Source organism: Numenius arquata, chromosome 2 (assembly GCF_964106895.1).
Source record: "Numenius arquata chromosome 2, bNumArq3.hap1.1, whole genome shotgun sequence".
Taxonomy (NCBI): Eukaryota; Metazoa; Chordata; class Aves; order Charadriiformes; family Scolopacidae; genus Numenius; species Numenius arquata.
In genome coordinates, this window is record NC_133577.1 from 72,303,958 (window position 1) to 72,321,379 (window position 17,422).

Below are 17,422 nucleotides of genomic sequence, written 5' to 3' on the forward strand. Positions count from 1 at the left end.
AATGCTGCTGTCAGCTGCTTCACACCCTTAGTGTGCATGAACGTGGTCTTTTAATCAGTTCTTGGAGCCATGCATATGCAATACTTATCATTAGATTATAATTAACTATAATTATGTATGGAGATCAGCCCAAGCCATAAAATGTAAATTTAGATATTTACTATGTTAATAAGAAGATTTGGTGAAGATAAAGGGCTTGATTTTTTAGTTTCCACTACCACAATAGTGTGACAAAATCTTAGTGAAATTCTTCTTTAAATTAGCATAGCTGCAGTTAACAACCGTATTATGACTTTCTTACTGCAGATGGCTATAGATGAGATTCAGGCCCAAAAAGTCCTGTCATTCACATAATGAAACACTGCCTCAGAGAAGCTGAGACAGTAGAAAATGGGTTGCAGGAGCCCTGAGAGGTGAGTTTGTCCACAAGCATGCCAGCAAGTGTTTTGAACTATGTAGAAACATTCCGAATAGTTATTCACCTAAGGACAATTTTGCAAAAGGTGCAAGTAGGACTTCTGCTGAGGAAAGGGAAGAATTCCCCTTTATTGCAATGCTGCAGTTAAATTCCAGTGTTTTTTGGGTGTGCTGTGTACAGCTGCGTCGGGGTGTGCTGGTCCTGACACCCATAAACAAGGAACCGAGCGCTGCCTTGAGCTGCTGTGTTGCTATGCTAACCCTGCAGGCTTCTTCTAAAGGCTTTATTGAGAAAAACAAACCAATTAAGTGATATTGGGAATCATAAAAAAAAGATTTAATAGTTTCTGTGACTAAGGTTCTACATTAGCGTTCAGCTTTTGCTGGGGAGGCAGTTGCTTCTTTTTGTTTGTTTGTTTACATCTGGGAATCAAGTCTTGCACATTGTGCAAATAATTTAATCTTTATGGCTGTTACTGCTGCATATGAAGTGTTGCTGTGTTGATACCTGCTGGCTAAGTGAGGCAGGAAGGGATACATTTATGTACGTTACTGTTTACTGTATTTAATGGAAATGAAAAGTGAAGTAATAAATTAGGAAACAACACACTAGAATTTTTCTTCTTGTTTTGGAACAAGGAAACACTGTTTCAGGATCCTGGTTAATAACAGTCCTGGATACACTGAAGCATTCCCTTCTCCCTTTCCCCCCCTCCCGCTTTGGATTTTTTAAATGGAAATGACGTGTTTTACTGGTCACTGGAAGTCTCAGTTTTTGAAAGATTTCTTGTAATGGTGAGGGGGCTACAAAATGATTTTCGAAGCAGTCTTGGACACAGTTCCTGGTACAAGACTATGGAGGGGAACAACAGATAGCGATGGGATGGACAGGAGCTCTGTAGTTAGAACAACTTTTGGATGTCTGACTTTAGTCCGAAAACCTTTCATGTTTTCTTCCTAAAACCTCTTCCAGACACTGGAATCTAACTTTACTCATGCAAAATCTTTTTAAAGTTTTGACTGTTTTAAAAACTTCCTAAGTTAACTTTTAAAAAGGCACATTAGCACAAAACAAAGGAATTGCAATGCTTGACTGCGTGACTAAAAGTGCTCAGAAGTTAATCAGGTATTTAAACATGCAAATTAAAATTGCAGCCTCTAATAACATTACTGTCCTAATTGTGAAGAAAATCAAAACACTTAGCCAGTTTGTTTACTGAGCATATATGTCTGACTCCTGTCACCAGACCCATGGAATCTCTCTTTGCTCGGGAAAAGCGACATGGCACATTATTAGATAATTACCTTCAATTGAAAAACAGATATGAAGTGAGTGAAGGAATCTATTATGTTTCCAGACTGGAATTGGATACAGTTTTCTGTGGTTCATGCTACTTGATGGATCAATTATGATTGCGTATTAGCCCTCTGTATTAAAACATTGCTTGATTGTATTCTCTGACTCTTGGCTTGAAGCCCGCAATATCATGTCTGCAAGTGGTGGAGCTCAGAACCATCGCTATAGGACACTTCAGTAGTTTCTGGTTACAAAACGTGGCAAGCGGTGGTAAAAGCGTACTGGACTCTGGCTTCCCAGCAGGAACATCCCTTCTTTCCTTTCGGTTGTGTCTTAATTAAACCTCGGCGGGATAAATCTCCCCTCACTGCGATGGCTGATGTGGGCATCCGACGGCCTGATGCTCCTTCCATCGCTGGCAGAGCAAGCAGGGGCAGAGGAGTGTTTGCAGAGGATGATGTGGGCCATGTGAGATTTGCAGGACGGGCAAGCTCTTGTTTTCCTCATAACTATAGTGGGTGGTTGGAGCAGAACAGCTTCTTATGTAGACTTTTATGGCCACAAAAATCTTAACTTGAAACTGATCTCTGTGCCTGCTGGGCTCAGATCAACGTCTCTCCTGAAAATGCTTTATCATCCAAAATGCCCCTTGATCGGACCTTTGACAAAGCCTTTCGTTTGAAAACCTGCTGGTCTCCAACTGGGATAACATAGCATATGTTGGTTTTTGGATCAGTCAAATATTCAGTTGCTATATGTAAAGCAAAATATAATTTGGAGCAAGAAGTGCAGCAGTGATTGAGTGTATGTTCATCATGTACCGCAAAGTGTTTGTTCTAGGAAAAAACAAAGTCATAGGCCAAAAGCTTAAAAATCAGATGTTTTAGTGTTAACATCCTGTGTAACTTTGTATTTAGGCTGAGAGGGGCCCTCTCAGACGTACTCATTGTAGGAATTCATCCGATTCCTCTGTGATGATTAAAGAGGCAGGTACCTAGCACTACTGAAAATCGCATTGAATTTTGGGGCGCCCAAGGTGAAAGTTGTTGGATAAGAGCTTTTAGAAGAGGGGAACCAGAGAGCATGTTGGCTTTTCCCACCCTCCCCCCCCGCCCCACCCCTGCCAGTAACTTCCAAAATACATAAAGGATTTAGCTCTTAGACAATTTCTAGGAAAAGTAAAATTAGGAATTAAGACACAACACTGTCTCTAGTATCCCCTGATCTGTCAGAAAATCTCTTCTTGCTGTAGGTATTGCAATAGGTTACTGCTAACCAATGTTGCTAACCTGTATTAATTTCAATTTCCCCTTGCAGTAATGCGCAGAAATCCATTTGCGATGGACATTTGTTGCCGGAAAGGATCCAGAAGCCCACTCCAGGAACTGTATAATCCCACCCAGGTGAGTGTCCTGTGGCTATGATCAAACTTCCCAGCCCAGTGTACAAGTACAAACTCTCTTGAAGATATTTTAGTCTGTTTTTTCTCATTTATGTGCAGTAGCTGTCTTCAGCTTGGAGGAGTGATCCTGGACCTGCAGATTTGAGCCATAAAGTTCTACAGTTTGAGCTAAGGTCCCGATTTTTAAAGGTTTTAAAGGTCTAATGATGCAGACTCCTCTAAAAATTTTTTGAAGTACCTAAAAGCCTTATAAGAGTACCTTTTAGATCTCCTAGTAAGAAGCTGAGGCTCTGTAATTTAATCTGTTGATAACACACAGAGTGGCAGGGAGGGGTGAGATTGTGACATGATATACATGGAACAGAGAGCACGGTAAGATGGTAAGTTGCAATAGTAATACATGAATAGCATTTATATGGCTTTCAGGTAACCAGCTGCCCTTCCTGTCCTGGTTCATTGCTTGTATGGAGTCTTGGCAAACACAGTAGCTCACACTCTTGCTTACACTGTGAGCTATTTAACACCTGGTGGTCTTGATAGGGGCTTAGGATAATCTCAGCTAGAGTTCTTGTGACAAGCAGCGCAGGAAAGCTACCTGAAACTTGTGCTCTCATTCGCTCCTCTAGATCAATTTATTCCCTACACGTGGGCTGAATTGGCACATTCAGGGGCAGCATTTCCTGTTGGCAGCCGAGAGGAAGTGCTGCCATTGAGAGAAAATGCCAACTGACTATTAAACATATTTATTAAGGTTTAACAACTGCCTATTATATATTTATCCATCAATGAATACATTGAGTTTTACTAAATTGGCTATTAAGGAAAGTGACTATCCCAATAAATCTAACTTGTTAGATTTAACAAGGCAGTAAATGTTTTAAATACTATTTGATTATGAAGAGGCTCACTATATACTGTTAAAATGAAGTCTAAGTGATTTAAAGTATTTATATGAAGAATTGACAACAACCCTAAGATACGTGGTATCTGTTATGTGGTGCAGTAAAGCTCCATTTGCTCAATAGCGTTGTTTTTATGAATATAGACTGACTTTCTAATTCAATTTGAATTCTGTGCATGGCTGGGAACATGAGTTTACCATACTAATATACTGGCCTTTATTGACCATTATGGGAGTTAGCATTACATAAATGGAAAGTGCATGTAAAAGCCCTGAAGAGGAACAATCCAGTGCTACAAAGGAAAGATATTAGCATTTAAATTTAAAGACTTTTTGCAGACACTCTAGAATGGCAGGTAAGAGAAAAGAGGCTGGCTGACTAATTATTCTCCCTGGGGCCTGCTGTGTGTCAGTCAAAACCTCCTTGCCCTTTAGCATCATTAAAGGTCATCCTGTAAGAAAGAAACATTCCCATCCACTGAAGGGCCGTAATCCCAGTGCCCTTGCAAGTTTGGTCAACTGAAAAGATTTCCTAAGCTTCCTGAAGGAGGGGATGCAGCTGGCAGCTCCTTCACTGCCTCTCCTTCCTTTCTGCACACCCTGACCAAGCAAACCATTAGCATCCCTTTCTGGGCTCGCCTACGAGGCAGCCAGAAAAGTCGATGGTTGAGGAAACACGGCAGTTCTTGCAGCCGATGTTGAACTAAGCAGATGGCATTTTTTTTACACCAAAGTGTTTCCATCAGCTCACTGACATCTGTTCTTACCAAGCTTTTAGGTTTTGTTTCTTTCTTTGTTCTTAGTTGGTATTTACTGTTTGCATGGGGCTTGGCATGCTGCACTTAGTCCTAGAGGTACTGGCAATGCCAGGCAAGCAAGGGCATGCATTTTGTGACATTAACAAGAAAAGGCAGTGAGTGGAGGCTGCCATAGAAGACAACAGGCTGGAGATGATCCCTAGAATATGTCTTCAAATACATGGTTCATCTTTCTTTTTCTGTTTTTGCCCAAAGAGATGTCTGTCTCTTCTTTCTTAAAGTGGCAGATCAGAGACTGATCTGTATTCTGGCAGGCTTGTTCCTCAAGGATTCACCAGTACGTGTGAGGGTAGGGGGATGGAGATCGTACCCCTAATCTTTCCTTTTTGAAGCCATCACAATCACCCATTTGCAAAGTCAGCTCAGAAGTCAATATAAAGTACGCAAGAAGACGTTTTTGGCCAAAATCTCTCTCTTACTAGCCTAGATAATGAAAACACCAGTTAGATCTTTAGCCACTGACTGTCAGAACCTGTTGGACTCCTATGGACAGGAACTATTGGCACTCAGTTTAGCTGCCGCAGGTGAACAGCAGAGCTGATCAAGCAGATATTTGTAGTTCTCCTTGTAGTTCAAAGGAATTTGATAAAATCAAACACCAGACTTAAGCCATTGAAAGAAGCCCTGCAGCTATGGCTTTGGATTACTACAAGCTAGGTGCAGTTGTGATTTTTTAGGGGTAGGAAACTTTAAATACTTAATGTGTCCATGTGCATGTTTTTTACGTGATACAGTATAACAGGAGAACCCAACTATGGCTCACCATCCTCTGCTGTGGAGTACACTGAACATTTCACGTGTTTCAGGTTTCTGTGCATAGGCAGCAATGTGCAACCACGACTGCTGCTGTCCCTGGCAATGTCTCTGGGACCCCTGAGAGAGGTGGGCAAGGGAGGGGGCTGTATGGGTATCCCTGCTTTGAGATGGTATTAAGGGCCCATACATCCTCGCATGGAGCATGCTCCTGGGTGGCTGTTCTTTATCAGGAGAGATGAGAGTTTGGCCATCAATTGAAATAGGTACCAGATAGGGTCAATACTTCATCAGATTTAAAATGCTATAGTTAAACATGAATAAGGTTTTTCTACTGTATGTTCAACATCAGGTTGCACTGCCCTCATAAACCCAGATGGAGACAAGTTGATTTACACCAGCTGAAGGTTTGACTGTGGGTATTTACTGTGTTGACATATACCAGCCTCTCTGATCCTGCCCCGTTTTGTTTCCTTCTATGGAGTTGTTTGAGTTGTTTGCAGATGCCGTCATTTGTCTCTTGGATCTCTTTTGGCTGGGTACCTGATTGTGAAAAGGAAGGCAAAGGAAGAGAGAAAAGAAGAAAAGAAAAAAGAAAAACGAAAAAGAAAAAAACATGAAAAGCAAAAAGGAAGATTTGGCTTGAGTAAATTAACACGTAGCAATGGTCTGGAAATGACTGAAAGAGTGGACTGGTGACTTGTAAGAGATGAATGTTAGAATTGCAGTCAAATTTTCAGTGGACTGATCATAATTGTTCATGTTTGGTGGAGAAGGAGAGGATAAATGGGTGGAGATAGCACTGAATTAGGGCCAGAGCAAGTGTCCACGACAAAGCCCATGTGTTATTTATGTCTTCGTTCAGTGTCTGGCCTTGTGATTATTGTAAAAGTAGGAACAGTACTTTTGCTCTTTTGCCTGTTGTAATAGAGCAGACTGTGGGAAGTGCATTTGTCTGTGGACAAAAGATTTCTTCTCTAGGGCTTTCACTGCAAGATTTTTCATGAGCACTAATATACCGTGAGGGAAAGAAAAGTCAATATAACTGAACTGGATTTACACTGAGTAAGTGGATTTCCAGGCTGTGATCTCCACATACATGGGAGGCAGCGTGTAGCATGTCTTTGAGACCCTATTATCTTTCTTTTTTCCCTTTCATTTTGAGGTAGAGGTTTAGTAATAAGGTGCAGAGGTACCTGCAGAAAATTTTGAGGGCTGAAATGGACCGTTACTTTAATGAGTTTATTAAAAGCCAATTTGGATCTGTATTAAGCAGGACTATTTTCCTTCACACATAGTTGTAAATGGAAAGAGAAAGAGGATTTAACACCCAGCAAGTAGCAAAGGGGAAAATCAAGATGTAACTGAATGCAGATGAAGAGCCTTGCAGGAATGTGACATAAGCTTGCATTGTATCTTGGGTGGTTTGGTTTTTTTTATATGAAATTCCAGGAATTTAAGAATATGGGTAAACAAATATTTGCAAGACATATTCTTAGAAGACAACAGATACAACCGTGTCTTATAATTTGCATGACTGTGTACAGCCCCACTGCTCCAAAACCAACAGATAATTGTGGATCTGGAGTCACCAGAAGTTCAGAATTGGGCAACATCATACTTGAGGCTTGCACACTTTAGTGGTTAACATTGATCTGTTTGGTGCAATGAATGTGCTACTGAATTACAAGAAATTGCAAACCAAAATAGACCAAATGCTAAAAGAAGCCATTAGGATCAAAATCCAAGGATGAGTTTGTTTCAGTTTCTATTTTGACATTGCCTGACTTTAATTCATGACTCGACATGACTATTTCACTAAGGGTCACACTGTTTATCATTTGTTACTTGCCTTTTCAAACACATTTCTTTTTGTTGAGGAGATGTTTTTCTAGGTGGAGCCAGGATGCCTGGTGATTTGCTAAACCTGGTGAGTCAGTGCCGTGGACCTTGCGTTGCATTTGTGTTATGAAATGGGAATGGAGTGGTTGGGAACGGTCCGTTCCAAAATGACCCATTTCTTTTATTACTTCTGCTTTTTTTTCTCCCCTCCTTCCCACCAAGTGAAAGGAAGAAAGTGAGCTGTTGCGTTGCAGACAGTGTTTATACATCCTTAGTCACCTCAGGCCACAAATGCTCCTTTTTGGGAGCTACCATGTGGTTATATGTGGCTCAGGCCTGGATAGCATCAGCAAACATCAACCTAGCTCAACCCACATCACAGCTTTCATCTGGGTTGGTAATTTCCTATCTTCAGTTGATTTCCACTCACTAGGATGACCCTGTGGGCAACTACACTGGTTCCTGGACAGAGGTTTGTGGTGAGCTTTGTGATGTAAGCTCTACGTACACATTGTCCACAGCACCTTGAACTAAGGGTTCAAATGCCTGAAACCTGGTACTTCTGCCCTTGGTGATCCTGAGGCGCTGAGCACTGTGCAGGTGGTTTCTGTGTGCTACAGCTTCTCGTTCTTAGAAACAGAAGAACCAAAGGGCAGGTCATTGAGTAGGATGAAAGGTCCAGTTCGCCTGGTGTTTTGTCTCCGGCAGCAGGTGACCAGGACAGACTACAAGAAGGATAATCAGCCAGCGCACAATAGCCTGTGGGTCATGAGCTTCCTGAGTCAGACGTGTCTTCATGAGCTGCATCATGCAAGAAGAGCCTGAGATGCCAGATAATTACTATATCAATAAAAAGGGGAAAAAAAAAGTAGGTCTTCAAAGTTACTTGCCAATTCAATAAGACAAGAAGATTTACACCAGCACTAGAGACCAGTGCTATACACTAATTTTTCTCCTGTTTTCACATACATATGTTCTGGGTGCCAAATTTCCTTCTAGGGACAGCAACACAGATATCCTGATGTGAACTTTAGAGTATGAGAAATAGTGAAGTTTATCTAAAGAACAATACGTTAGAATTTATTGGTACTTTGTGACTGAAATGAATAGTCATAAATATGTATGTGTCCTTCTTGAAGGCAAGAAGTGACCCAAAAGTTTTACCAACATTGAAAACATATGTTGTGTGATTGATCTTTGTAGGCAAATCTGTGCAGATAATAACAGTGTGGTAAGTGCAGCTCATAACCACAGTATTTGATTGATCATAGATTAAAAACTCCTTAATGGAAAAGATGTAGAATGGAGACAGGGAAGAAAAGTCAATGTACAGTGCCAAACTTTGGGTACACACTCCTGTTGGTAAACAACAACTTTATGTGTAATTAGCCTCCCTTGCGGCAGCAAAATGCCTGCTAATGAAAGAGGAGCTAATTGATTTACTCCGTGGATGACTTCTTATGCAAAGACATTACTTACTGTCGTGCTTGGAAGTCGTAAAACAGCAGCTGGCCTGGGATGAAATATTGCATTAACCTTAGCAGAAAAATTGCACTAGTGAGAATGCTTTGTTATTAATTACTGATTACAAATGATAAGAGCCTGTTTTAGATGCTGGGAAAATGACTTGGGGAGGGGAGGATTTCAGGTACAGCGTGCTTCATAGATCATTTGTTGTGACATGATGGATGCCTTTGTAAGTCAAGAGGAATGAATCAGACAAGTATGTACAGTAACTACCAGCACTCAAGGCCAGAATTATCCCCAGGACGTGCTCATTCAAGTTCCTGCAGTGCATTGGGATGAATTTTGGGGCACCTGTGTTTAATAAAAGACTTGTTACCTGCATGAAATGAAAAAATACAGTCATCACTCAAAACAACTCAGATTTCCCTGACAGAAAAAGAAGCAGTAGAGACACCTCTTTTTAATTTCTCCAGTCCTTGACTCATATTTTATTATTTTGAGAGTTATAATATAAAAGCTTACTGGAGGCATAAAAGTATGAGAATAAAGATTTAATAAGACAGGAGACATGGCCAAAACCAAAAGGGTTGTATGTGTTGGAGGGGAAAGAGGGTAACACAGCTTTCCAATCTGGCTCTCTGTATGCGATGTGTGAGCTTCCTGTTAGACAAGCACTTGGGCAGCTGGGTGGAGAGAAGACCTGGGCTTCAGCACTCTGACCTGGTGCCATTCAGCATCAGCGAGGCTTTTTGTGTTTAATTGTCTCCAAATGGGGCGTCTGGTGACCTGAACCATGTCGACTCAGTCAAATGCTTGCTCTGAACTGAGTAGTGTTCAAATGGGGAACCTGCCTCTTTCTCTGCGTTGTTCCTTTTTTTATCTCCCCACTTGAAAGTTATATACCAGAAAACCTTGATAACCATACTTCAAAATGCAGTTTGGAGGCTTAGGAAGCAAAGGGCAGTGGGAGAATATCAGTGTTTGGAAATAAGTGTAATGAGGACAGATTTTTGCCACCGGCTCCTGCAAAGGCAGAATGCATCCTTTCTCTCTGTGCTTTAACAAGCGCTCCAGCATCACCAGCTAAGTAGCTACATCCCAATATTCTCAGCCTAGACCTTCTAAACTGTAGCCTCTCTTGCTTATTTCTGGTGCAAATAGGTTTTGGGCAGCTTTCTCCTTTGCGCGAAGGGTAGCAACTGTGTTTGTTTAAAGATTTGCCTGTTTTCCCTGTGTTTCTTGTTATCAAAGAGGTTTCTTAACTCTACACAGCAGAATCGTAGCCCACTTGCAGGGCCAGATGATCCCTTTAAATCCAGAGAGCCCAGCTGCAACCTCCCCCTCCCTGGGGGACTGTAATGTATCCCGATAGACGTCATTATGAAAATGAGAGAATACAGACATAAAACCTCTCTACTGGTACTTGTAATTCTCATTCACTATCTAACTTTAATATTAAGGAGGGGCGGGAGGAGTTGTTAAATTTGCAATTATTTTCAAGAGATTAGATTCCCCAAGTCCCATTTTCACAGACTTACTGTATCTGATGTAGCACCTCAAGTCCAAAAAACTGACATGCAATATTCATTGATATTGTATGTAATAGGGATATGTATTATTCATAGACAAAGCAAGATTAAAATACTGCCTCTTGAAAGATGTGGTCGCAGAAGCCAGTGTGCATTTTGGAAATTCATGGTACTGTGGGAAGGCAGCCTGTAGAGTTTCCGTACAAGTGTGTAAATCATTACATCAATCACAGATTATTTAAGGATGTTTTCCAAGTAAGTTTTCTCTTTGCTGAAGTTTGTGGGGAGGCGTAGGGTGGGTCGAGCTGGGTGCTGCAGTCTAATCTGTACCACTTGCTTACCCTCACGCGGGGCTGCACTGTGTGGTTATGGACAGGGCTGAGCAAAAGGGTCAGCTGGAAAATACGCAATTTGGGGATGACTGAAACTAGCTGTGAATTTGGACTGAGTTCTTCCAGTTGTAGTAGCTGGGAAACACTTGGGTTGACTTGGGGTTAATCTCACAGGTGTGTGTGTGGGGGTAATGATGGACTTGAGGTGATTTGATTGTGCATCCCACACTTGGCAGTGGGGTGCTCAAATCATGTACACGAGTGACACAGTGCAGTGAGTGTCTTCAGTCTCTCCTGTTGATGGTCTCTTGCCTTCTGAAATTAAATAGAAGAAATAAGCAGGATTTCAGGCAAGCAGGCTCTTTATTAAGCCTCTTGTCGTGATGATCTGAGGCTATAATAGAGCAAGAGCTGTGGTCTTTTTAAGGCCTCATGTGCTCATCTGTTGATCTGCTAAAACAAGGTGAAAATCATGCCTTGCTCTGTCAGTCCTGTTTGTCTGATATCGTGACCCTTGTGACAGTAGTAATTAACAGTTCACTGAAGCTGAAGTATGAGCTGGAGGGGTCCGGGCTGTTGCTGCTGGTGGTCAGTGCGCTCTCCCAGAACTGGAGAAAGGGGAGCTGAACCCAGGCAAGCAGAGGACACCTGCCCCATGCATGGGAAGCACCCTGACTGCTTGGTTGTTGGAGTTGTTCTTACATTTGCTTGTTTAATCATCAGTCTGAAAGACGGGTTGTTTCAGTAATCATCCACACTTAAACTGCTTTTACTCACTAGTTTTCAGACCTTGCTTCTTACTCATATGGAAGAGGTGTGGAAAGAAAAGGGAAAGAGGTATTTTAACAAGGTAATATCTATACAGCATTTGAACACAGCAAAAGCAGTATTTACATTGTGTTTGTCTTTTTTTCCTCTATAAAAATAACACAGTAGCAGTCATATTGGGGCCACTCAAGTAGATCTTTGTTGCCTAGCCAAACCGTAGCAGTTGTATATCCTGGTGTGGATGGGGTCTTACGCTTGGACCATTCCTACATTTGTGGGGCAACAGCAAAATGTAGGGCCTAGAATAAAAACAATATTCTGTTTCCTTCCACACTGAGACTATTGTGTGGTTGCATTGGAGGGGGACGGTGGCTTTGTATTCTAGGATTTCCAGCATGCTGTCAGCATAGATGTTTCTGTCCATTCATAACCTTGGGAGAAAAGTGAAACCTGATCTCTTGAAAATTGGTGGCAACACTCCTAAACTCTAAAGAGGCCAAACTTTTCCTTAAAAGATGTGATCCAAGGCATCAGAACGAAGCTGTAATTGTAACTGCTGTTTTATCTCTCTTTTCACCATTCCACACATTCTATTGCACTAGAAAATGCTGAAGAGTGTAAGTCTGATGCTGAAAAGATTTCCTTTTTTTCTTCTGGTAGTGACATAATAACTATAGCCCAACCAAAGAGAGTTGGCAAACTTACAGTGCGCTGAAGTTTATATGTATTTCTGGTGCCTGGAAAATCCAGGAAGGAGTGTTCCTTCCTTTTCGATCTTAAATCACATCTGAAGAGGATTCTGAGTGTGGTTCCAGCACAGGGCTAAAAACAAAACATTATATGCAAGCTTTAGATGAGCAGTAAAAAATCACAGTATTCCTGCAGTCAGATTGCCTGGCTGCACAGCAAATTAGCAAACCGCTGTAGCTATCAAATTGATGCCATGGTATAAATCTTTTCTCCCTGTAAATGTGGGCTGTGTCTTAGATCATTCCAGACAAGCATCTGGGGATTAGTAAGAGGAAGTGAATATTAATTCAATTAGAGGACAGGAGATGAACGTACAAGCTGGCGCGGGGAATTGACATCAGGAGCCAAAGTAACAAAGACATCTCTAGCTGGGAGAGGACAGTTTCATCTATTGAAGTCAGGCTTGGCTTTTGCCGTGCATACATTTTACTTATGAAATGGTAGTTGAAGGAGTTGTATTTACATAGCAATATAGTTGTCATATTTTGGGAACTAAGCCTTGATGTCAATAGATGGATGGAGAGCAGATGCACAGTGGTAGCTTTCAGTTCATTTTGATACATTAAATATTCATAATAAGCTCTGCTGAAGGAGAAAAGAAATGTTTCATTGAACTGTTAAGGAGAAGCTGAAATCGTTGGTACTTCTCCAAAGCATAATGTCTTACTTAATGTAAATTGAATGAAGGTTCCTGTGGTGAAGGTGAGATGCAATATTAGGTACTTCCACAATTGCTGCTTTCTTTCTTTAAGAGATTGTTGTGCCAGTTACATCACTCCGTAAAGTAATAGCCAAGAATGACTATTCTGAGCAGTTTGTTTAGGCACAGCAGAGGCTTTTCCCTTCTTTTTTTTCCATAGCTTTGGACCTACAAAAACCTGTGTATGGACTTTCTTACATTCAAATGCCCATACTTACAGCCTGGAAACAAATCTTTCCACACTGCAGTTTCCAGGCATGGTCACACTGTCACTAAGTGGATAAATCTTATATCTGTAGGCTTCTCTCACCCCATTTATGTGTGGTTTGCTGCCAATCTGAGTCTCCATCTGAAGAATGTAGGTACTCTGTTCTCTACCTGATGCACGGATGTGAATCTGCAGAGATGCTTTTGCCTCTGTTTCTGCGCAGTTTCTAGCCCAGGTAGGGCTTGGCCTCTGGCTCTGGGGTAGCTCTAAAAACTGATGCAACGTGCATATACAAATACATTATTGTGTATTTTTGAGAGTAAATTTTGCACTTTCGAAAGCCATGCATTGACAGTATGAACGTGGAGCGCGATGCGCACAGCTAAGTCATGTCCATCTCCCAAACAGCCTCGTAGGGCTCAGTTATGCGGCATGCAGGGTGTCTAGCTGTAGGGATAGGAGTGATTCCACTACTTTTTCGGCAGCTGTTTTTATCATCTTTATTTCATGTAAACTTGGGTTAATAAACTGTTGCTGAATTTGCAGCTGTGTGCCAGGGGGATAAGGTTGTCTCCTTGCCAAACCTAGCTCTCTGCTCTTGGCATACCTCCTCCCCGTGGTCTCCAACCCTGAAATCTCCTTCTAAGCCTGATGTCCTCAGCTCTGCTTAGTCTCCCTCTCTCATTCCTACCTTTTATCTTACAAAGATGAGAATATTTTTACACGAGTTACAGTGCATGTTTATGGTCATGGCTTTAGCAGAAAGTGGTGGAGCCAGCCAGCAAGAGAACGAGGGTGGACAGTTGATGGCAAAGCAGATATAGAAGAAGAGACTTGTCCCTCTGAAAATTATGCTCTCATTTATTTGTATATTTTCAGTCAAGTAGTGAAAAACAAACCAGGCAAAAGAAAAGATTTTTATCTGTCTGCTGAGAGCTCAGTCTTTTTTTTTTTTTTTTTGAGTTTATGAACAGCAGTATTGCTTTTAATGGGAATGTAGAAAAAAATCTTTTGTGTCAAGAAAGTAATGGCAGGCCAGGTCTTGTGTTTATTAAAAATGGAGGGAGCTAGAAAACAGGCAGCTCAAGATCTGTGGTTTCGTCTGTGGCAACCTCTAAAGAATTCATGGGAGGCTGAGATATAAATGCATCGAAGGGCTTTGTTTTCAAAAGGGATGTAGCAGATCTCTGCATCCTGCTTACGATCCCCGAGTTACACAGCTGCTGATGTGTAGCAGGCAGATTGGTGGAGTTTTAAAGCATCGCCTTCATGCCTTGTGCAGAGTATCATTTCCTGGTCCTCTTTGACAGACCCACTTCAGTTTTCATTTGGTCTGTTAAGTGAGTTCCTGTATGAAATATTGACACTGAAAGAAGAAAACTGCCTTTTTACCCAAGTGTAAATGATCTTGAAACAAAATACATGGGATAAAAGAATGATTTCTTAGGCAGGTTTAATGAATAATTGATTTCTGCTTCTCATGACATTATCAGTGTAATTAAATCGGTGGGTAAAGAAGTAAGACAGAAGGTATCATCTGCAAGACACCAAACCTTTTTATCCAACTATTGGCAAAGTACTGCAATTTGTTATTAAAGGCTGTCCTGCAGTTGTGCAGGTTCAAGATCTGTCTTGTCACTAACAAGTCAGACTTGTGTAAGTACCAACCATGGTACGATGGTACCATGACAAAACCCCATGTATTCAGTTTTCTGCATCCAAAAATAACGTGAATAAGCTTCCTTCCCTGCCAAACCTGCTCCTGTCTTTGGTAGCTGTATGTTGAAATGATTCTTGCTTTGTGCAGATCATCTGTGCACAGCGTATGTGGGTATTGGCGTGTGTTTCCAATGGATCTAGTGCAGATCTGCTGGTGGTCACTGACTTGAGTCACTCACCAATCCCCAGAAAATGGTTGCTGTTGTGATTCCTTTGTCTTTGTTAAGAAGTATGTTGAAAAATCGGAGAGGCTTGAGGAATAAGAGTAGGGGATAGGAAAGCAGTCTGGATGCAACTGAGCTTGGCCAGTGTATGTATCTTTAGAAAACATACTTATATGGGACTGTTGTTTCTTCATGTGGTGCCTGCGTTGGAGAAATAGGGCATGGAGGGCAACTGCAGAGGCCAAGCAAAGATAAAACTAAAGGGCAGACCTCAGCCTGCAGCTGCAGGCACTTTAAAATAAACCACTCATTTGGAAATTAGAGTTACAGATTTGTTACCATTAACAGCTACTGTTGCTTTATCCTGCAGAATTTCACTGAATTTCACGGAATTTTTAGAGTTGGAAGGGACCATAAAGATCATCTAATCCAACTCCCCTGCCGAAGCAGGATTGCCCAGAGCATGTCAGAGCGTGTTACTCAGGACTGCATCCAGGCGGGTCTTGAAAATCTCCAGAGACAGGGACTCCACAACCTCCCTGGGCAGCCTGTTCCAGGGCTCTGTCACCCTCACTGTGAAGAAGTTTTTTCCTATATTTGAGTGGAACCTCCTTTGTTCCCGCTTGTGCCCGTTGCCCCTCGTCCTCTCACTGGCAGCCACTGAAAAGAGTCTGGCTCCCTCCTCCTTCAACCCACCCTTTAGATACTTATAAGCATTGATAAGGTCTCCCCTCAGCCTTCTCTTCTCCAGGCTAAAGAGTCCCAGCTCTCTCAGCCTTTCTTCATAAGGGAGATGCTCCAATCCTTGAATCATCCTTAATTCTGAGAAGCAGCTTCTGACTTTCCTCTAAGTAACATCTCATACGTACTACAAGGGCCTCTTGGAATAACATGCTCCCTTGTGTGTCCTCACATCACACACATCAGCCTCGGATCCTTCATATAGTGAAGTGCTAGAGTGTATTTTGCTGCAAAGCTACAAGTCCACATGGAACAGGAAATATAAATGCTCTACTGCTTGATAGGTCAGTGTGTAGGTGATGAAATGGTCTGATGTCTTTTGAAAGTCAAGGGAGATCTTTTTGCCGGCTCTTGCAGATGTTAGAGCAGCTCCAGAGAAGTCTCATCCAACAGCTACTGAAGTGAGCAGAAGGACTCCCCCAGAGTTGCTTACTTTGCCTTGGGGTCAGTCTCTTAGTTGCACAGACCTAAGAAACCGCTCTATTCCTGTTGTTAACTGCTCTGATTGTGTTATAAATGCTACGTTGAGCAACTGGTCGCAGAGAACTAACGTCCGTTCAGTGCATGCTGTAGTCTGTGTCTCTAAGTGTGGGAACATTAATGCTTTCCTTGGGCCACCAGGATGATAATACAGTAATCATCACCAGGTCACAGTAGCAGGAGCGGTGGCCTGGCAAGGTGCAGTTCTTGCTCCTGCTGCGCTGCGGCTGTGTTCAGCTGCTGCTGTTGTCTGAGCTAGTTTGCACAATGCGCACACTCTACATTTTAATACTGGTTTTGCCATTAGTATTTTTTGTGCTCAGATCATTATGTCTCCAATTCCACACTTGTAAAATGAGTTATGCCTGTTTATCTATTTCTCAGGGGCATAGTAGTTGTATAATTATTGTCTGCATAGTGTTTTGATTGTAGAAAATGACAAGAATAATTACTGGTTACAAGTTAAATTGTGCATCTACCAAAACTACACAGCTGCCATGAGATGTATCTCTTAAATTCCTCACTTACTTGAAGGCAAGCCAAGTATTTTGTCCTAACTATAATGGATCTAAATCAAGATGTACCCATTTGATTTTCTGAGCTATAACATTGCCACTGCAGCATCCACCAATATATACCAAGTCTGAAATGCTTGTCTAAATGACATCAGGGAGAGCCAGTGTTTGTGTGGAGGCCTTTATAGACCAAAGGCAAACTGCTTTCTCATGCACAAATATGAACACACATGTGTGTATACCCCAGCTGCTGCTGAAATCTATGAATTAGGGATATGCACAGTCCTGCCAACAGATTTTGTACCAGTCTAGAAAAGTGATGGTTTTTGTATGCCCAGTGCTTTATTATGCATACAAAACACCTACTAGTAAACCTGAATTTTGATTCCTCAAGATGTACTTGCATGACTGGCTGTGGTTGGCTTTCTGTACTCCAGCTGCCGAGCTTTCAGCTGAAACAAGTAATTCTCAGTGGGAAGAGTAATTGTTTCAGCTCAGAATTAAGTGGCTAATCATTAGGAATTCAATTGGCATGAAGAGCACAACATTAATCATGATACGCTAATGTGTCATCAATGTGGATGTAGTGTGCACTCCACGGAAATTTGCTAATTAATAT

General features: G+C 41.7%; 1 protein-coding gene across 2 annotated transcripts in view; it reads left to right on the forward strand.

Annotated features, from left to right (window-relative positions):
• Nucleotides 1-17,422, forward strand: part of CHST11 (carbohydrate sulfotransferase 11) — a 172,140-nt gene that overhangs the window by 73,544 nt on the left and 81,174 nt on the right. For both annotated transcript variants that reach the window (XM_074168863.1, XM_074168864.1), the window contains exon 2: nt 3,032-3,123. In XM_074168863.1, coding sequence (XP_074024964.1) covers nt 3,032-3,123 — 92 coding nt within the window. The remainder of the gene's footprint in view (nt 1-3,031; nt 3,124-17,422) is intronic.